Raw genomic sequence first — 22,581 nt, 5'->3', positions numbered from 1 at the left:
GAAGGAGCCCTAGATGTTTGCCAGCTTAGGACATGCCCAGAACATACCTACATGATTCACTGGGCCCCTCCCACACTGCTCACACTTATCCTCTACCCACTCAAACAGCCCTTGTTAAGTGTGCCCAACGAACCACTTTTAACATTATAAGCCCGAGCCTCGCACAGGACAATGTCGCGTTCACCCTACGTAGGGCTTCACATCATATCCCCTCTTCCATCTCCCTCCCAACTCTTCCTCCCATTTGACCTTAATCCCCACCAGCAACGCAATGTCTTCCACCAGAATCCCCCCGTAAATTCCTAAAGTACTCCCCTCCTCCACCCCCGCCAATGACAGGGCCCTCCCCAACAACGATGATGGCGGGATCACTGGAAGGTTGGAAAAACCCTCTTAGCAAAATCCCGAACCTGTAAGTACCTAAACATTTCAGGCTCAACAAAACCGTACTTCTCCACTAGCTTTTCCAAACTTGCAAACCACCCCTCCAGGAATAAATCCTCCATTACCATCATACCCTTGTCCTCCCAACCTCTAAGCCTTGCATCCAATCTTGCAGGCTCGAACAGGTGATAATCCCAAATCGGAGCCAACTTCGACGCTGCCCCAATTAAAATTGCTGATGTAATTGCCTCCATATTTTTAACATGGCCACCACCACCAGATTCCCTGAAAAAGGTCCTGGAGAAAGCAGAAGTGGGGCAGTCGCGAGTGCCCGCAGCATTGTGCCCTTGCACGACCTAGCCTCCATCTTCACCCAGACTTCCTTCTGACCCCCATACCAACGCAATACCTTCTCCACGGTCGCCGCCCAGTAATAATAAATCAGGTTGGGCAGCGCCAAACCCCCGACTGCCGGTCCCTCTGCAGGACCGCCTTCCAGATTCTTGCCAACTTACTCGCCCAAATTAACGGCATAAGCTGTTCCACACCCAATGATTTAGACAGAAACACCGGAAGGCATGGAAATAAAAACAAAACCCTTGGTGATGAGTGGCATGCCTAGAGTGGATAGCCAGAGACTTTTCCCCAGGGCGGAAATGGCTGTCATGAGGGGACATCATTTTAAGGTGATGGGAGGAAGGTATAGGGGAGATGTCAGAGGTAGGTTCTTTACACAGAGAGTGGTGGGTGCGTGGAATGCACTGCCAGCAGAGGTGGTGGAGTCAGAGTCATTTGGAACATTTAAGCGACTCTTGGACAGGCACATGGACAGCAGTAAATTGAAGGGGTGTAGGCTAGATTGATTCGAATAAATGGTCGGCACACGATCGTGGGCCGATGTCCTGTACTGTTCTATGTTCTATGTAAGAAGGTGAAAGACTTGGCCAAGGAGTTGGAAGAGACCTGTGGTGCAGCAGCCAGAAGAAGGATGGCGGACGGGGAAGGGCTAGTGCAAGTTGGAAAGCCCCAGATGGAACAGTTGATGGCCTTCATCAAGGAAGGGTTTCGCCAGCAGAGGAAGGAGATGCAGGAGGATCATTCGAAGGCCATCGAAGGGGCTGTGGCACCACTGAAGGGCTCGATGGAGAGTGTGGAGAAATGTTTGGATGCACAGGGGTCACAGATCCGAAAGATTGAGAGGGTGATATCGTAACACAGCGATCGGGTGGTTGCATTGGAGGTGGGGTTCTTAGAAGACCGTTGCAAGACGTTGAGAGCAAAGGTGGAGAAGCAGGAAAATAGATTGGGTGCAGAATCTGCGTATTGTAGACCTGCCTGAACGAGTGGAAGTTGTGAGTGCCACGTGGTATGTTTCGAGGACGCTGGTGGGGCTGGTGGCGGAGGGTATGTTGGGTAAGGCCCCTGAGGTGGTCAGAGCGCACAGGTCTCTGAGGCAGAGGTTTAGAATGGGGTAGCCGCTATGTGGGGTGCTTGTGAGGCTCCATACGTTTGTGGAGATAGAGATGATTCTGCAGTGGGCCAGGGAGAAGTGCAACTGTGAATGGGAGGGGAACAAAGTCCAAATGTACCAGGGCATTGGAGCTGAGCTGGCAAAATGTCATGCGTGATTCAACAAAGCCAAGGTGGTGCTATATCGATGGTAGATCAGGTTTGGGGTGCTCTACCCGGCGAAGCTTTGGGTGATGTATGAGGGCCAGGAATACTATTTTGAGACCCCAGAAGCGGCCAATGACTTATCAAGGAGCATACACTGGGGGAGAACTGAACTGAACAATTCTGGGAGACCGAGGTGCTGGCACTTTGATGTAATTGGGAGCATGGGTAGAGTGGGGGTTGGAGGGAGTGGGGGGTTTTCTTTTCCTCTGATGTGGAGGGTTTTTTCCTGTTTTTTTCCTGTTGGGTTGACAAAGAGTAGCTGGGATGAAATGTTTGCAAGAGAACAGCTGCCCCCATTCCCCCTCCTTCTGTTTGTTTGTTCTTGGGAAAGGTGACCTGTGGTTCCAGATGAGTCATTGTTTAGGTGGGGGAGAGTAAGGTCAGCGGGGGGCCTTCTTCACAGAACAGAGAGGTGAGGGCAGGGGAGGGGTGGGCGGGTCAGTGGGTGAAGCCATTGGGCAGGAGTTGCCACACTAGCAGGTAATGCTGGTGAATGGAAGTGAGGTGGTGGAGAAGGCCAAGAGGTGGCCATAGGGGGGAGGGGGGGAGGGAGGGTGATTCGGTGAGGTGAGGTTGGAGAAGAAACATGGTCAGGGGCCAAGAAAGGGGCCATCTTGGATGGGCCAGGTATAGGGTGAAATTAACAGGGGTAGAGCCAAAATGGGAGGATGGCGGATGGTAGAGGAAATGGAGGCGAAGGCCCCAGTAAGGCTGATAATGTGGAACGTGCAAGGTCTCCATGGACCGGTTAAAAGATCCCGGGGGTCCTTGCGTACCGAAGGGGCTTGAAAGCGGAAGTGATCTTTCTGCAGGAGACGCACCTCTGCATGAAGGACCAGGTTAGGCTAAGGAAGGGGTGGTGTGTCAGGTTTTCCAATCAGGGTTTGATTCCATGTTGCGGGGGGGGGGGGGGGGGGGGGGGGGGGGGGGGTGTCCACCTCCTGCACCACAGCTTCCAATGCTACATGAGAGAGTCTTGGAGAACCCACTCTGGATTGTTGCGCCATTTCTGTAGTTTCTTCAACTCCTTCACCAGTTCCAGCCTCTGTACAGCCAGAATGCACCTCACCTTCAAGAGACAGTCTGGATTTAGGGTAGGACAGCTTTAAGTGAAACTAATCTTGTTTGATCTTGGAACCCCAACTATAGCATGCAGCCACACAATTAATTGTGCAATTAGTGCTGTGCTGCATGCCATAATCATTACAAGAGAAGAGAAGCTACTCATAGAAGGAAGAGGAAGAAAGCTCTCAACAGAAGACTTTTCCCATTTAGTGTCTTGTTAGTTTTTGGGAGTGTTTCAATCTCCAAATCCATGAGTTTGGGCAGAACGGTGGGGTGGTGTTTGGCACTGTTGCTTCACAGCTCCAGGGTCCCGGGTTCTATTCCCGCTTGGATCGCTGTCTGTGTGGAGTCTACACCTTCTCCCTCTCTCTGCGTGGGTTTCCTCCCACAAACTCCGAATGACGTGCCGTTAGGTAATTTGGACATTCTGAATTCTCTGTATCCGAACAGGTGGCGGAATGTGGTGACTGGGGATTTTCACAGTAACATCATTGCAGTGTTAATGTAAGTGTTAATCATTATTATTATTAAGATGCCTGCATCACTTTGAATGGGTGCAGGTCATTGTGTATCTCAAGCCCTGCTCCTACTAGAAACTATTCTTTATTTCAGTGCAAGACCATAGTGCCTGGTTAAACTGCTCTGTAACCTATTTCAGTGCTCTGGTGCTTCCAAGGGAGACTCTGCTCCAATGGCAGCAACACAGGAGGAGGGCAGTGGCTGTGCTCATTCCCATGTGATGCTCCTGGTCAATGATGTCTAGGCTTTTCATTAGCAGTCTGGAACTAATGGCTGAAGAATTGATTTGACCTAGGAAACAAGGAGAGGGCTATGGGGTAGAGCGTAATTACGAGAAAAAGCTATAGCAGATCAGCAGGTCATTGTACTACCATCTTATTATGCTCAGTGTGCACCTGAACGAGTTGAGCCGAAAGAGATTATAAAGGAAATATACCTTCAGTCTCCCTATGTTTGATGCTTAATCCTGTGAATCTTCCAATGATGTTGATAGCGGCCTCTTCATTATTAGTGAATGTTTGCTGTTTGGAAAACAGTCCCCCTGTCCCCCTTGTCTCCATGTCTATTGTACAAACATATCAATTAGGAGCAGTAGGCCATTCGGCCCTTCAAGCCTGCTTGTTATATTACCACGACTGGTAATATGTTGTATTTTTTGTCTTTTCATCCAGGATTGCCCGATGTAGTGTTGACAAAGACGATATAAAAATCAAAAGATTGAATCAAACTAATTTATTATTACGCTACTAATTAAATGGAGTTCGCATACTCTACTGAGTTATAGACAATAAACAAATGATATTGAATCTGTACTACAGTATTCAATATTCTATCTAACTATTAAACTACACTATAACTTGACCTCGTGCTATATACCTCTGTTCAACTTTCACTCTGCTCTCTCCATGTTCTCTTCAGCTCTCCTTCAAGTTTCTCCCAGAATTCCTAGAGAGGCTGTCTTATGTACAGTGAATTAGTAACACCCTGTAGTGTTTGATTTGCACATAGATGCAATTATTAACCCTTCACTATACTGACAATATGGAATCATAGAATTTACAGTGCAGTAGGAGGCCATTCAGCCCATCGAGTCTGCATCTGCCCTTGAAAGAGCATCCTACCCAAGCCCACACCTCCACCCTATCCCCGTAACCCAGTAGCCCCAACTAACCTTTTTGGACACTAAGAGCAATTTAACATGGCCTATCCAGCGTACCTGCACTTTGGATTGTGGGAGGAAACCGGAACACCCGAAAGAAACCCACGCAGACACGGGGAGAACGTGCAGACTGTGCTAACCACTGTGCTACCATGCTGCCCAAATATGCATATCAAATATAAATATATCTGATTGTAACCTGAACCCCACATTCATACCTACCCCCCGATAACCTTTCAACCACCTGCTTATCAAGAATCGATCTATCTAGCTCTGCCGTAAAAATATTTAAATTCTCTGCTAGCAACACCTTGCCAAGATCCCTCAGAATCTCATATTTCAATCAAGTCGCTTTTTACTCTAATAAACTTCAGCAAATACAACCTGGCCTGTCCAGCCTTTCTTCATACATCAACCTGCCTGTTCCAGGTATTCGCCTGGGAATACTCGGAAATGCTTGCAATGCATTTACATCTTTCCTTAAATAAGGACGTCAATACTGTATAATGTACTCCAGATGTGGTCTCACCAATTCCCTGCATTACCTCTCCACTTTTTAATAAATGACAGTGTTCTATTAGCTTTGCTAATGATTTGTTGTAGTGGCATGCTAATCTTTTAAGAGATTCATGCACCAGGACACCCAGAACCCTTTGCATCTCAAAGCCCTGCAATCTCACACCTTTTAGATAATATGCTTCTTCTTTATTCTTCCTGCTGAAATGGATAATTTCACATTTTCCCACATTATACTCCATTTGTCAGATCTTTTCACAGTCACTTTATCTATGGTAAAGATGGCTGCTTGGGCCACAGGTCCTCTTCACAACTTACTTTCTGACCTATCATTGTATCATCAGCAAATTTAGCAACCATACCTTCAGTCCCTTCCTCCAAGTCACTTATGTATAGATGTGCCCCGGTTCAGCTTTTTCAACATTAATGAGCCTGATCATTGTGTGAATGATAACAGGAAGAAGCAGTGGGTGTGGTCAAGAAGGAGAAATAGTGAAGGCATTAGCAGCATTTGGAGGTTTGAATCTTTATAAAACAGCTGAAGTCAGGTCTCCCCTGCTGATTAGTGGAGGGTCATGGCAAGTGGGGAAGGGAAGGTTTGATGGTGCTGAGGCAAAGGAAGGGTTCTCTGGGATTGTGCAAAAAGCATGAAAGGGAGTCCTGTCTTGGAATTTCTAATATGATTATTACATTTCTTCCAACATTGCAACCAGGCCCTGGAGAAAGTGCTAATTGCACCTGTGTGATTATAGGAAGGATGTGATTGCACTGGAGAAGGTGCAGAGATACACCAGGAAGTTGTTTGGGATTGGACATTTAGGTTATGAAGAGAGGTTCCATAGGCTTGGGTTATTTTCATTTGGGCAGAGAAGACTGAGGGGTGACCTGATCAAGGTGCACAAGATTATGAGGGGTATGGGATAGGGTGCTTAAGGAGCAGATGTTCCTCTTAGTTGAAGGGTCATGAGAGGATGCAAGTTCAAAGCGAGGTTTGGGGGGATGTGAGGAAATGCTTTTTTACCTAGAGGGTGGTGGCGGTCTGGAATGCACTGCCTGGTAGCGTGGTAGAGGGGAGTTGCCTCATATCCTTTAAAAGTACCTGGATGGGTACTCGCCATGTCGTAACCAGCGCCGGCCCTAGGGTTGCTGGCGCCCCGGGCAAGCTGAACTTCGGCGCCCCTTGGGGGGGGGGGGGGGCGAGAGGGGGGCGGACCGGGGGGGGGGGGGGGACCCGAGGGCTGAGGGCGGGAGGAGCGGACCCGAGGGGAGGGGGGGGCGAGGGGAGGGGGGGGCGGGGCGGACCCGAGGGGGGGCGGGGCGGGGGGCGGGCGGACCCGAGGGGGGGGCGGGGCCGGGCGGACCCGAGGGGGGGGGGGGGCGGGAGGCGGGGCAGACCCGAGGGGGGGCGGGGGGACGGCCGAGGCGGGGGGGGGGAGCGGACCCCGAGCGGGGGGCGGACCGAGGGGTGTGACCGGGGGGGGGGCCGCCCTGGGGGAGTGCGGCCACACTGGGGGAGTGTGGCCACCGCGCATGCGCTGGTTGGCGCCGGCCCAACTGCGCATGCGCGGGACCCGAGTCTGGCGCCCCCTAGCACATGGCGCCCCGGGCGACAGCCCGAGTTGCCGGTGCCTTGAGCCGGCCCTGGTCGTAACATTCAAAGTTATGGGGTTAGGTAGATTGGTCAGGTGTTTTGCACGTGTCGGTGCAGACTCAATGGGCCGAAGGACCTCTTCTGCACTGTGACTTTCTGTGATTCTGTGATTACATGCTCGCTAATCTTCTATGCTGCCTACCAATCATCTGCTGGGAAGAGAATCACCTTTCTATTGCGAGTTGCTTCATCAGCGTCTCTAAGGCTGCATCTGACAACTTGCAGTATCCGTCAATGCATGTTGGCCAGAGGCCTTGTCTTTCAGTTCCATGGTATTTCTTTCCTACTTTAGCCACAAAGCAACACCATCTTTTAAGCTGCTACAAAACCTTAGGAATGTGCAGCAGCATGAGTTTCCCACCTCTTAATTAACAAGCTGATAAGGGACGTGCGGTTTATAGTGGTAGCTCGCCTGGACCATGAAAATGTGGAGAGTCCCAGAAACCTAGATTGACCTAGAATTTCTTCAGCCAGAATCTGTGAATCTGTGGAACTCTTTGCCACAGAAGGCTGTGGAGGCCAAACATCTTTAAGAAGAGATAGGTAGGTTCTTGATCAATAAGGGGATCGGGTTATGGGGAGAAGGCAGGAGAATATGGGGAAAAGGCAGGGGCAGCACGGTAGCATTGTGGATAGCACAATTGCTTCACAGCTCCAGGGTCGCAGGTTTGATTACGGCTTGGGTCACTGCCTCTGCGGAGTCTGCACATCCTCCCCGTGTGTGCGTGGGTTTCCTCCGGGTGCTCCGGTTTCCTCCCACAGTCCAAAGATGTGCAGGTTAGGTGGATTGGCTATGATAAATTGCCCTTGGTATCCAAAATTTCCCTTAGTGTTGGGTGGGGTTACTGGGTTATGGGGATAGGGTGGAGGTGTTGACCTTGGGTAGGGTGCTCTTTCCAGGAGCCGGTGTAGACTCGATGGGCCGAATGGCCTCCTTCTGCACTGTAAATTCTATGATAATCTATGAATGGGGATGAGAAAAATATCAGCCATGATTGAATGGCGGTGCAGACTGATGGGCCGAGTGGCCTAATTCTGCTCCTATGTCTTATGGTCTTATGGTCCCCCTTACTGACTGTGCTGAGAAATGATCTCTCTCACCTCATTCATCTCCTGTCCATTCCATGCTGGGAAATGTGAAAACTATCCCCTGTCTTTCATTTATTAATTTCAATAACAAGAAATTATATTTGCTTACTTACCTTCTGCGATTTTTATCCGAGACTCCTGCTTTACATGTATTCGTGATGACATACTCATTTTCTTCCTAAAACTGCGTGACTTTAATTTATTTTCGTTAAGGTCTCCGCATAGTTTCTCCTCACTGAATAAGCAATCACATGACAATTGGTTAAAGTTACTTAAATCCTGCACGTTATAGTAATGTAAGTTTGTTTGCATGTGTGTTACTTTGGTTAAATAGGCTGTGCTACAATTTTCATGAGGCGAAAATTAATGATTGCATGTCATTATGCGAAGAAGAAACAAATTGGTGACAAACATTTCTGTTAAAAATAAAAAATAACGTGCCTTGATCCAGAGTATCAGATATCAGAGCTGGAATTACTTGGAATATTTATTGATTTTAAGAGAATCATCTTTAACCAGTACAGCTCTTACTGCTTCAGCCAACCACAGAAATACTCAGCCTCAGCATTGTGACAAATATCAGAGATTATAGAATCCCTACAGTGCAGGAGGAGGGCACTAAATCCGGACCTACCCCCAGAATGAGCACCCTACCTGGGCCCACTCCCTGCCCTATTCCCATAATCCCACCAAACCTGCACATTTTTGGACTGTGGAGCGAACCGGAGCACCCGGCGGAAACCCACGCAGACACAGGGAGAATGTGCAAGCTCCTCACAAACAGTCACCCAAGGCTGCACTCAAACCTGGGTCCCTGGCACTGTGAGGCAGCAGTGCTAACCACTGAGCCACTGGGATGCCCTTGAAAGATGTCAGAGGCAAGGCCTCTGATGTATAATAGGAGAACTCTCACAGCTGAACCATCCTCGTACCATCTCCCTTCATACCCACGCTTGTTTTCCATGTTTCAGCAGCCATTGCTTAGCATAAAAATGCTATCACTCTCACCAGTTTTGTGTCAGCGTCCTGCAGGGCATTAGATTGCTGCTTGGAAAGCTGGTGCCATCCAAGTGATAACAGAGCAGCACAAATATATTCACAGGGAATAGACTACTGAATTAATGTGAAGACCATCGACACACAAATCACAGCTCCGGAAATTAATCCATAAATTAAACTAAAACTTATCACTAGTTACCTCAAGAGTTTCACGTAAAAATCCTGACTTATTTCCTGCAAATATCCTGAACAATTACTTTCTTCAAGTATTTGCACTAACAATAGTTATTATTATTTTTTGGGGATGGGTTTAAAATCGGTAATCGATATGGGAATTTCTATCATAATCTGCAGACTTTTCAACTGATGCCATATTGGCTCGTGTGGCTTTTAATGTGCCTGTTTGAAACAGGTGTTCACCAGCCCCTTAAATATACGCGTGAAAGGGACCGCTCGAGATTGCTCAAATGGTGGCCAAGGAAATAGAAAGGCTAGTCTACCTTACATGATCGTTGGACATCCCAAAGTGTTTCACAACAGAATTAAATACTTTCGAAGTGCAGTCACTGTTGTCCTGTAGGACTGAGAGTTATTTTTAAACACTGTAGACACAGACAAATCAGGAGCACTCTTTGCAGGTCCACAAAAGGCTGTGGCTCACTTAGATGAGATGTTAATCCATTTGCCTCCTTGAGTGGGTGCCAAATATTGCAGTGCACTATTCAAAGAGTGGGAAGTTTATTTCATGGCAAACATTTAATCCCCCAATTAATACCACATGGACCATATTAGCTGGTCGTTTATCTCATTGTTGAAAATGGTACCATACCTTTCTCAAATAGGCTTTTTTATATGCTTTTTCTCAGGATGTGACTGGAACAACAAAATCACATCTATTGTCCACCTTTAGATGCCCTAGGAAATTTAGAAGTCAACCATATTGTGTGGACACAGGTCGGCCAATGAGATAGGAGTGGCCAGTTTTGACAAAAGTATGTCACTCCGTGGATCCAAGCCATATAACACCAGATTTTTGGAATTCATTTTCCCGAATAGCGACACCACTTCAGAAGTATTGAATTGACTGTGAAGTGCTTTAGGGTGTCCTGTGGTCATGATAGGTGTTATATAAATGTGCAGTAGGCAGCCTTTAATGGGGCCCACTAGAGCAGTCACAATGCTGGAACGGGGTGGTTAGACAGGAAATCCATGCTTCACTTGCTTCCTTAAGGCTGCCCAGCAAACCCTGCTGAGTTGTCCATGTTCTCATGGCTGTCCCTCATTGTCAGGGGTCAAGCATCAGAAACAAAGGGTTCCTGAAAGCCAGCCCCTGGGCTTGCCTCTGACACCCCCATCCACCCTTTCAAGCGACTCCCTTACCACAACCTGCATCCCACCCTATCACAGTGTCCAGGGATTCAAAAACGATTGGCTTGGCCTTGAAGCATTTTTGGCAGTAGCTACTGTTGCTGCCAATGGAGAGCTGCAGGCCTCTGATTGGCCAGCAGCTTTCAGGGGCGGGATTTCCACCTCACTGGGCCTTTGATCACATGGAGGGCCCGACGCTAACCAGTTAAGTGCCTGATGGAACTAAAATAGCGTTGGGCTACACCGTGGAGGCAATGTGAGACTCCTAACGGTTCATTAAACGCTAGACGGGACACCCATTGCTCCTCACAGGGGCCGGGAAATAACTTCTCTGGTTGATAGCAAAATTGCTTCACATGGCAACTGAAATATTATGCTCCTTTCCCATCCCCTCCATCACCCCACTCCCCAACTCCCCGACCAACAAAGTGAAAGAAACACTTATTTCTGTGTATGAAACGTTCAAGTGAATAGGAGACACACACAAGAGGAAAGAAAGACTAACAAAAAAAAGAAACTGAGGTTGTAGTTTTACAGCCCTGCCGCAATGGGGCCTGAAAGTGCGGCAAGCAATGGATTTTGTTGGGACCAAAGAATCCCACTGGCAGGAGGGGCTGTAAAATACCGCGAGTGTGTAAGAAGAATCACATTCAGAGATAATAAAATAAATGTATGAGATGCACAGGGGGGAAGCAAAACCAAAAAATTCAAACACAGGAGAGAGAGAAATATGTCCAAACCGTGCAAGGAGGACTTTTTTTTATTGTGAACAACACTGCCCATGAGATTATTAAAGGTTCAACCACTTTTTCTCATTTCAGAGACTTAAAGCATCAATGCTTTGACTTTTAAATGCTTAGTTTTATCACTGACAGATAATCAATCAATCCAAATTTCAAGGAGCAAGCCAGGAATTGGCAACAACTGTTTTATATTATCTATGTAAAATGCAGCCAACACCTGACCTCCCCACATACCTCCTGAAAGCCAGCTGTAACCTATGATGCTGCATTCTACTACAAAATCAATTTGTCAAAATGACAAACTGCAAACACAATATTATCCATCAGTTGGATCTTCTATGGCGATGATGTCACCCAGTATAGTGTAACACCAATGCAAATTTAATTAAAAGGTCAACATTTTCAGGTTGTTTTTCTCAACTAATCACATCCCACAAAGTTCTATTTATAAACCTGAGGAGAGAATCCTGTAGGTATTATTTTATAGAATAGAATTACAGAATAGAATACTGACAGTGCAGAAGGAGGCCATTCGGCCCATCGGGTCTGCACCGACCCTCCGGGTCCAATCCCTTGCCCTATCCCCGTAACTCCAACTAACCTTTGGGCACTAAGGGGTAATTTAGCAGGGGCAACCCACGTACCCTGCAATTTTTGGACTGTGGGAGCAAACCAGAGCAGCTGGAGGAAACTCATGCAGACTCAGGGAGAATGTGCAGACTCCATGCAGATAGACATCCGAGGTTGGAATCGAACCCGGGACACCATGCTGCCCTCCTTGAAGTTCAGTTCTTGATTTGAACATAAGAACCTAAGAAACAGGAGCAGGAGGAGGCCATTCAGCCTTTTCAGCCCCTCCACCGTTTAAAGAAATCATGGTTGATATTCTACACCATTTGCCTGCACTATCCCCTTGATGTTTACAGTATGCAGAAATCTATCAGTCTCAGACTTGAATTTACTCAAAGACCGAGCCTTCATAGTGCCATGGCACAGAGAATTCTAAAGATTCACCACGCTCTGAGTGCAAAATTCCCCCTCGTCAGTCCTAAATGGCCTACCCCTTATTTTTTTTAAATTTAGAGTGACCAATTCATTTTTCAAATTCACGGGCAATTTAGTGTGGCCAATCCACCTACCCTGCACATCTTTGGGTTGTGGGAGCAAACCCACGCAGACACGGGGAGAATGTGCAAACTCCATACAGACAGTGACCCAGAGCTGGGATCGAACCTGGGACCTCGGCACCGTGAGGCAACAGGGCTAACCCACTGTGCCACCATGCTGCCCCCTACCCCTTATTCTGAGACTGTGTCCCCAGTTCTGGATCTCCCCCACCCACCCACCCCCAGCCAAGATAAAGACCCTTCCTGCGTCAACTGCCCGAGTCCTGTAATAATTGTATATATTTGAATAAGATCACCATTCATTCGTCCAAACAGCAGAGAATAAAGGCTGAGTACATTTCATCTTTTCTCACAGGATAATCACTCCATCCCAGGAATTAATTTAGTAACCTTGTTTGCAGACTCTCTATGTCAAGTATATCTTTCCTTGGATAAGAAGACCAAAACTGCACACAATACTCCACATGCAGTCTCACCAAGGTTCTATAGAAATGCAGAAAAAACATATTTACTCCTGTACTAAAATCCTCTTGTAAAAAAGGCCAACATACCATTTTGTCTTCTTAATTGTTTCGTGTAACTGCGTGTTAGCTTTCAGAGACTCATAAACAAGGACATGCAAGTCCCTTTGAAGTGCAACACTTCTCAGCCTCTCACTACTTAACAATACTCTGCATTTTGTATTCCTTCCAAAGTGGATAGCCACCCATTTTGCCACATTGTATTTCATCTGCCAATTTTTCGCCCACTCACCAAGTCTCTTCAAATCTCCTTGAAGCATCTTTCCATCTTCCTCAGAACTCACACTTTCACCTAGTTTTGTGTCATCTGCAAACTTGGTAATATTACATTTAATCCCCACATCCAAATCATTGAATAGTTATGGCCAAGCACTGATCCCCACAGTACATCAGCAGTCACATCCCGCCAACCTGAAAAACGACCCACTCCTTCCAAAATGCTGTTTTCTGTCCATTAACCATTTCTCAATCCATGCCTGTATATTCCCCCCAATTCCATGTGCTCTAATTCTGTTTAACAACTTCTTGTGTGGGACCTTATCAAAAGCTTTCTGTAAATCTAAATATGCCACATCCACTGGTTTCCCCTGTGGTGAATGTGATTCACACTATATATAGTTGCCAATATCACTCCATGTATATATGTTCGTTATCTACCCATTGTAAGTGCAGTTGCACTATCCGACCACCAGGGGGAGTCGCTCTGGGAGTACGCGAGAGTTTGTACTGGGCTCCTCTCTTGGCTCCGCCCAGGACTCCTCCCCCTGGGACCGATGTATAAAGATCAGTGCCTTAGAGCCAGCCTGCCAGTTCACCTGAAGTTCAATGACGAATAGGCTGGCTCTATTGTAAGTGTATTAAAGCCTCTATTCAGATCCAACTACACGTGTTCGCTGAATTGATGGTTCCATCATCCCCCTTATCTGTTCTGCTAGTTGCATCCTCAAAAAAAACCAACAGGTTTGTTAAACATGATTTCCCTTTAATAAATCCATGTTGACTCTTCCCATTCCTACCATTATTTTCTAAGTGTCCTGTGCCACAGGGATCGGTGCTGGGGCCTCTGTTGTTTGTAGTGTACATAAACGATTTGGAGGAAAATGTAGCCGGTCTGATTAGTAAGTTCGCGGATGACACCAAGGTTGGTGGAGTGGCAGATAGTGTTGAGGATTGTCAGAAGATACAGCAGGACATAGATAGGTTGGAGACTTGGACAGAGAAATGGCAAATGGAGTTTAATCCGGACAAATGTGAGGTAATGCATTTTGGTAGGTCTAACGTAGAGGGGAAATATATTGTAAATGGCAAAACTCTTAGGAATATAGAAAGTCAGAGAGATCTGGGCGTTCAGGTCCACAGATCTTTGAAGGTGGCAACACAAGTGGACAAGGTAGTCAAGAAAACATACAGAATGCTAGCCGTCATTGGACGAGGCTGTGGTGATACAACCACTGTATGTATGTGTGCTTGCAATAGGGGGATGAATGGCCATACCTGTAATACAGGTTTCTCCGCCCACAGGGAGCTTGTGTATAAATATGCGCTAGCTTCACTGAGATACTATACTACAGCTGCCGCTGGAGGAATAGCATCTCACAGCAATAAAGCCTCTCTTGTACTTCACTCGAGTCTTTGTGTAGAATTGTTAGCGCCACAATTTATTGCTGTGAGATTTTCCTTACACCATGGACATCAGGATCAAACCTGACCGCCTGCAGCTGGATCTGCAGTTGCCCCACGCCAAGAAAGACTTTGTTCACTGGCTTGCAGTCTTCGAGGCCTACATCTCTTCAGCGGACCCTTCCCTGACGGAGGCTCAAAAACGACAGCTTCTTTACTCAAGGCTCAGCTTCAGTGTCTTTCCGCTAATTCGAGATGCGCCTGACTACGCCAGGGCCATGGAACTGCTCAATGAAAACTACGCACAGTCGACGAACACCCTGTTTGCGAGACATCTACTCTCTACTCGCGTCCAACAGCCAGGTGAGTCGATTGAGGTCTTCTGGAGGGCCCTTATACCTCTAGTACGAGACTGCGACTGCCAGACCCTCATGGCCACGGAACATTCAAACGTACTCATGCGGGATGCCTTTGTTACGGGCATTGCATCGGACCCCATCCAGCAACGACTGTTGGAAGGTGCCGCCCTCGATCTCGCGGCTACAAAGACTCTGGCGCTATCAATGACAGCCGCCTCCCGTAGTGCACGATCCTACCCAGCTAACCACTCGGCCCACCCGTCCTACCCCTCGTTCACCCTGCAAAGGGCCCCCCAGGCCCACCCATCCTACCCCTTGTGGACCCCGCAACCGCCCCCCCCACCAGCCGTCCCCGCGCACTACGCCTGTGCTGCTCGCCGCACCACGCACCCTGGGGGTCTCCGATGCTACTTCTGTGGTCAGCAGAAGCATCCCCACCAGCGCTGCCCGGCCCGCACCGCGACCTGCAAAGCTTGTGGCAAGAAAGGCCACTTTGCAGCGGTGTGTCAGTCCCGAACGGTTGCCGCTATCGTGCCCACATTCCCCCCTCCCCTGCCGTCCGCTGCCCCCAATCCCACGTGCGATCAGTGGGCGCTGCCATTTTTTGCCGCCCCCGCCATGTGCGCACCATGGGCGCCGCCATCTTCACCCTCCGCCTCCATGTGTGTTCCATGGGCGCCGCCATCTTGTCCCGCCCCCACAACGTGCATTCCATGGGCGCCGCCATTTTGTCCGCCGACACCTTCTTCCACACAGGTACTCCAGACGCCACCATTTTGTCCTCCCCTCGGGACGGGACCACGGGACTCGGGTCGCTGCCGCTACTCGTCGGACTCATCAGACTCGGATGCCGATCGCCCGCTACTCGCCTCCGTTACGCTCAACCAGTCCCGTCCTCGCAACCTGGCACCCTCTTCCACGACTGTGCTCGTCAATGGCCACGTGACCTCCTGCCTCATCGACTCTGGGAGCACCGAGAGCTTCATTCACCCAGACACGGTAAAGCGCTACTCCCTTGCGGTCCACCCCGCCAACCGGCAGATCTCCCTGGCCTCCAGTTCCCACTCTGTCCCGATCCGGGGCTCCTGCCTGGTTAAACTTACTGTACAGAGCGTGGAATTCGACCGTTTCCGCCTGTACATTCTCCCCAACCTCTGCGCGTCACTCTTACTAGGCCTGGACTTTCAATGCAACCTCCAGAGCCTCACCCTCAAATTCGGCGGACCCCTACCTCCCCTCACTGTTTGCGGCCTCGCGACCCTCAAGGTCGAGCCTCCCTCCCTCTTTGCCAATCTGACCGCAGATTGCAAGCCCGTCACCACCAGGAGCAGACGGTACAGCACCCAGGACAAGGCCTTCATCAGGTCCGAAGTCCAGCGGCTGCTTCGGGAGGGTATCATCGAGGCCAGCAACAGCCCTTGGAGAGCCCAGGTGGTAGTGGTTACGACCGGGGAGAAGCACAGGATGGTCGTGGACTACAGCCAGACCATCAACCGGTACACGCAGCTCGACGCGTACCCCATCCCTCGCATATCTGATATGGTCAATCCCAGATTGCACAGTACCGGGTCTTCACTACAATTGACCTGAAATCCGCCTACCACCAGCTCCCCATCCGTAAATCGGACCGTCCCTACACTGCCTTCGAGGCGGACGGTCGCCTGTACCAATTTCTTAAGGGTTCCCTTCAGCGTCACAAACGGGGTCTCGGTATTTAAATGAGAAATGGACCGAATGGTTGACCGGTACGGACTACAGGCCACTTTTCCGTACTTAGACAATATCACCATCTGTGGCCATGACCAGCAGGACCATGACGCCAACCTTGCTAAATTCCTCCACACTGCATCCCTCCTTAACCTCACGTATAACAAGGAGAAGTGTGTGTTCCGCACAGGCTGTTTGGCCATCCTCGGATATTTAGTCCAAAACGGACTACTGGGGCTCGACCCTGACCGCATGTGCCCCCTCATGGAGCTCCCCTTCCCCCAGTGCCCCAAGGCTCTTAAACACTGCCTGGGATTGTTTTCTTACTACGGCCAGTGGGTCCCACAATACGCGGACAAGGCCCGCCCACTAATCCAGTCCACACATTTTCCCCTCACGGCCGACGCACAACAGGCCTATGCCCGTATTCGCTCTGACATAGCCAAGGCCGGATGCACGCAGTAGATGAGACACTGCCTTTCCAAGTAGAGAGCAACGCTTCAGATGTCGCCCTTGCCGCCACTCTAAACCAGACTGGCAGACCAGTGGCATTCTTTTCCCGCACCCTCCACGCCTCCGAAATTCAACACTCCTCTGTTGAAAAGGCGGCCCAGGCAATCGTTGAAACGGTGCGGCACTGGAGGCATTACCTGGCCGGCAGGAGATTCACTCTCCTCACTGACCAACGGTCAGTAGCCTTCATGTTCAACAACACGCAGCGGGGCAAGATCAAAAATGACAAAATCTTGCGATGGAGAATCGAGCTCTCCACCTATAACTACGAGATCTTGTATCGCCCCGGCAAGCTCAACGAACCCCCAGACGCCCTCTCCTGAGGTACATGTACCAGCGCACAAGTGAACCAGCTCATTGCCTTGCACGAGAGCCTTTGCCATCCGGGGGTCACTCGTTTGTATCACCTAATCAAAGCCTGCAATCTGCCCTACTCCGTCGAGGAAGTACGGGCAGTCACCAGAGACCGCCAGGTCTGTACCGAGTGCAAGCCGGACTTCTACCGGCCAGATCGCACGCGGCTGGTGAAAGCGTCCCGCCCCTTTGAACGTCTCAGCGTAGATTTCAAAGGGCCCCTCCCCTCCACCGACCGCAACACCTACATCCTTAGTGTGGTCGATGAATTTTCTTTTTTCTTTTCTTTTTTTAAAAATAATTTTTATTGAAATTTTTACAAAATAAAATACAAAATATAAACATCTTAGCTCTATTAACATACAACCGCGGTAACACCCCATGAACAATAACCCCCAGCTTCAATAGCAACTTCAAACAAAAAGAAGAAAAAACAACAACAAAGAAAAAAAAGAAGAAAAAAAAAACAAAGAAGAGGGAGATAGCACCCTCCACAAACCCATGTGCACAGTTCTCCCTCCCCCCAATCCTTACCCCCCCCCCCCCCCCCCCCCCCCCGGGCTGCTGCTGCTGTCGGCCTATTTCCCTACCGTTCCGCCAGGAAGTCCAGAAACGGCTGCCACTGCCTGAAAAACCCCTGTACTGATCCCCTCAGGGCAAATTTCACCCTCTCCAATTTAATGAACCCCGCCATATCCGAGATCCAGGTCTCCACGCTTGGGGGCCTCGCATCCTTCCATTGGAGCAAGATCTTCCGCCGGGCTACTAGGGACGCAAAGGCCAGGACCCCGGCCTCTATCGCCTCCTGCACTCCCGGCTCCACTGCCACCCCAAAAATTGCGAGCCCCCAGCCTGGCTCGACCCTGGATCCCACCACCCTCGACACCGTCTTTGCTACCCCCTTCCAAAAGTCACCCAACGCTGGGCACGCCCAAAACATATGGGCGTGGTTCGCTGGGCTCCCCGAGCACCTAGCACACCTGTCCTCGCCCCCGAAGAACCTACTCATCCTTGTCCCCGTCATGTGGGCCCTATGCAGCACCTTGAACTGTATGAGGCTAAGCCTCGCACAGGAAGAAGAGGAATTCACTCTCTCCAGGGCATCCGCCCATGTCCCCTCCTCAATCTCCTCACCCAGCTCCTCTTCCCATTTACCCTTCAGTTCCTCCACCGAGGCCTCGTCTATCTCCTGCATCACCCGGTATATGTCCGAGGTCCTCCCTCCTCCGACCCACATCCCCGAGAACACCCTATCTCGCACCCCCCATGGGGGCAGCAAGGGGAACCCCTCCACCTGCTGCCTGGCAAACACCCTCACCTGGATGTACCTAAACATGCTCCCCGGGGGGAGCCCAAACCTCCCCTCTAACTCCCCCAAGCTCGCGAACCTCCCCTCCACAAACAGGTCCCTCAACCTCCTAAACCCTGCCCTGTGCCAGCCCCGGAATCCGCCATCAATGCTCCCTGGGACGAACCGATGGTTCCCCCGTATCGGGGCCTCCATCGAGCCCCCCATTACTCCTCTATGCCATCTCCATTGCCCCCAAATTTTGAGGGTAGCCGCCACCACCGGGCTCGTGGTATACCTCGTTGGAGGGAGCGGCAACGGCGCCTTTACCAGCGCCTCCAGGCTCGTGCCCACACATGACGCCGCCTCTATCCTCTTCCATGCTGCTCCTTCCTCGTCCATTACCCACTTACGCACCATCGCTGCGTTGGCTGCCCAGTAGTACCCACAGAGGTTGGACAACGCCAGCCCCCCCTATCCCTGCCTCGTTCCAGGAACACTCTTCGAACCCTTGGAGTCCCATACGCCCACACAAATCCCGTAATACTGCTGTTGACCCTCTTGAAAAAGGCCTTTGGGATAAAGATGGGGAGGCACTGGAACAAGAACAAAAACCTCGGGAGCACCATCATCTTGACGGACTGCACCCTCCCTGCCAGTGACAGCGGTAACATATCCCACCTCTTAAACTCCTCCTCCATCTGCTCCACCAACCTTGTGAGGTTGAGCTTGTACAGGGCCCCCCAACTCCCAGCCACCTGGACCCCTAGGTACCTGAAGCTCTTCCCTGCCTGCTTCAGTGGGAGCCTACCAATCCCCTCCTCTTGATCCCCCGGGTGCACCACAAACACCTCGCTCTTGCCCAGGTTCAACTTATACCTCGAGAAACCCTCGAATTCCCCAAGGATCCTCATCACCTCCGGCATCCCCCCCACCGGGTCCACCACATACAGCAGCAGGTCGTCCGCGTACAGTGACACTCGATGCTCCCACAAGTACTCCCACTCCACCCTATTGAAGGCCTTCTCCGCGTCCAACGCCACCACTATCTCCGCCTCCCCTTCCACCGCCGGCATCATAATGACATTGAGGAGTCTTCGCACATTTGTGTTCAGCTGCCTTCCCTTCACAAACCCCGTCTGGTCCTCATGTATGACCCCCGGCACACAATCCTCTATTCTAGTGGCCAGGATCTTTGCCAGCAGCTTAGCGTCGGCGTTCAGCAACTGTGGTCGATGAATTTTCTAGGTTCCCCTTTGCCATCCCATGCCCAGATATGACATCTGCCACCGTCATCAAGACCCTGGATTCCATTTTCGCTCTGTTCGGTTTCCCCGACTACATCCACAGTGACAGGGGATCCTCATTCATGAGCGATGAACTGCGTCAGTTCCTGCTCAGCAGGGATATCGCCTCCAGCAGGACGACAAGCTACAGCCCCCGGGGAAACGGGCAGGTAGAGAGGGAGAACGGGATGGTATGGAGGGCCGTCCAGCTGGCCCTACGGTCCAGGAACCTCCCAGCCGCTCGCTGGCAGCAGGTCTTCTCTGACACGCTCCATTCCATTCGGTCACTACTGTGCACCGCGACTAACAGTACACCCATGAACGTGTCTTTGCCTTCCCTAGGAAGTCTACATCTGGGATGTCGCTCCTGACTTGGATCACGACTCCGGGCCCAGTCCTTCTCCGTAGGCATGTCAGCACCACAAGGCGGAGCCCCTGGTGGACAAAGTACACCTGCTCCACGCCAACCCCCAGTATGCCTACGTGGAGTTCCCCGATGGCCGCCAGGACACAGTCTCGCTCCGGGACCTGGCTCCCTCAGGTGCTGATCACACGCCTTTTTTCCCCCCCGCGCCACCCTCCTTTTCCCCTGTGCCCCCGTATTCGTCCCCACCGGGTCCATCCCTCGTCCCCCTGCCCATACTGGAGGACATGGAAGATTCCGGCTCGCTCTCGGAGTCATCCCGCCACTGGCCAGCACCAACACCGCCAACACCTGCACCGTCGTCGCCAACACAGCTATGCCGATCACAACGGAACGTACGACCGCCGCTTCGGCTCAACCTGTGACCTGCTAACCGGATGGACTCTTGGTTTTCTGTTGTTTGGACCTTTTGTACATAGATCACCTTTTGTATTATAGTTCCACGTCACCCCCACCGGACTCATTTTTTACAGGGGGTGAATGTGGTGATACAACCACTGTATATATGTGTGCTTGCAGTAGGGGGATGTTTCTCCGGTAAGCCCCTGCCGGCTAGCTCTGCCCACAGGGAGCTTGTGTATAAACATGCGCTAGCTTCACTGAGATACTATTCTCCAGCTGCCACCGGAGGAATAGCATCTCACAGCAATAAAGCCTCTCTTGTACTTCACTTGAGTCTTTGTGTACAATTGTTAACGCCACAGGGGCATCGAGTATAAAAACTGGCAAGTCATGCTACAGTTGTATAGAACCGTGGTACGGCTGCACTTGGAATATTGTGCACAATTCTGGTCGCAACACTACCAGAAGGATGTGGAGGCTTTGGAGAGGATGTAAACGAGGTTCACCAGAATGTTGCTGGTCTGGAGGGTGTTAGCTATGTGGAGAGGCTGAATAGACTCAGACTGTTTTCATTAGAAAGACAGTGGTTGAGGGGTGACCTGATAGAGGTCTACAAGATTATGAGTGGCATGGATAGACTGGATGGGCATGCACTCTTTCCCAGGTTGGCGGGGTCAGTCACCAGGGGGCATAGGTTTAAGGTCCATGGGGCAAAGTTTAGAGGAGATGTGCGAGGCAGGTTTTTTTACACAGCTGATAAGTGCCTGCAACGTGTTGCTGGGGTGCTTGCGGAAACAGATACATTAACAGCGTTCAAAAGGCACCTTGACAAACACATGGATAGGATGGGTATAGAGGGACACGGCTCAAGGAACTGCTTAGGGTTTTGGCAAAGGTTGGTATCATGATCAGCACAGGTTTGGAGGGACGAAGGGCCTGTTCCTGTGCTGTATTGTTCTTTGTTCTTTGTATTTGTTTGTTTCTCTGCCTTTTCCTGATTCTCAAATATAAATTCTCCTGACTCCACTTGAAATGGACTCACGTTTGCATTTGTTCATCTTTTCCATTTTACATACATATAGAAGCTTTTACTGTCCATTTTTATGTTTCTCAAGACTTTACTCTCATTCTCCATGTTTCCCTTCTTAATCATTTTTTAGGTCGTCCTTTGCAGAATTCTGAAATGCTTTCAATTTTCAGGCTCATGTCTTTTTTGGCAAATTTATACATTTATACAGGATTTTTGGCAATCCTTTATTTCTTTCATTAGCCATGGTTGGAATATTTTCCATGCTGGGTTTTTATGTAGTAAAGGAATGTACTTTCGTTTTAACCAATGGGGTGATTCAGTGACCCCATTGTGTTGGATCTGGCACAACGGGTTAATCAAGCTCAGCGCGGGCATCGGGTCGATCGCAAGTCACACGACTCGCTCTGGATCTCGCCCTCGCTAATGGCTCATTTAAATACCTGGATGCCCGGGAGTCAATGGCAGCTCCTGCAAGACCTCGCCAGGGTGCCTTTCAGTACTGCTCCACACAAACATGGACCAGGCATAATGGCACCTCAAGGGCTCTCACAGACCATTCGAGACCCCCGGGTGATCGGGAACAGGGCAGGGTGATGCCCTGGAACTCCTGGCACTGTCAGGGTGCCAGACTGTCAGTGCCAATGTGCACAGGTGCCAGGTTGGCAGTGCCAGGGATTGGGCCCAGGTGGCCTTACCCATACGAGTGGGAGGTGAGGGGGGATTTGACGTTCCTGGAAAAGGTTGCGGAGGTGAAGGGCAGCCAGTCAAATTGGCACGCTGATCTGCGAGGAGCTGTTCCTGCAGCTCGCTGGTGCAGTACAGCTGCCAAAGTGTGGCCTC

The 22,581-nt window shown here is 50.2% G+C and overlaps 1 protein-coding gene across 3 annotated transcripts in view; it reads right to left on the bottom strand.

Moving 5' to 3' along the window:
* The window catches only part of cfap92 (cilia and flagella associated protein 92 (putative)), a 161,903-nt gene that overhangs the window by 116,463 nt on the left and 22,859 nt on the right, over positions 1 to 22,581 (bottom strand). For all 3 annotated transcript variants that reach the window (XM_038812705.1, XM_038812706.1, XM_038812707.1), the window contains exon 4: positions 8,174 to 8,295. In XM_038812705.1, coding sequence (XP_038668633.1) covers positions 8,174 to 8,295 — 122 coding nt within the window. The remainder of the gene's footprint in view (positions 1 to 8,173; positions 8,296 to 22,581) is intronic.

This window comes from Scyliorhinus canicula, chromosome 11 (assembly GCF_902713615.1).
Source record: "Scyliorhinus canicula chromosome 11, sScyCan1.1, whole genome shotgun sequence".
Lineage (NCBI taxonomy): Eukaryota > Metazoa > Chordata > Chondrichthyes > Carcharhiniformes > Scyliorhinidae > Scyliorhinus > Scyliorhinus canicula.
Note: the sequence above shows the minus strand (reverse complement) of the source record. Positions and strands in the feature narration are given on the sequence as shown.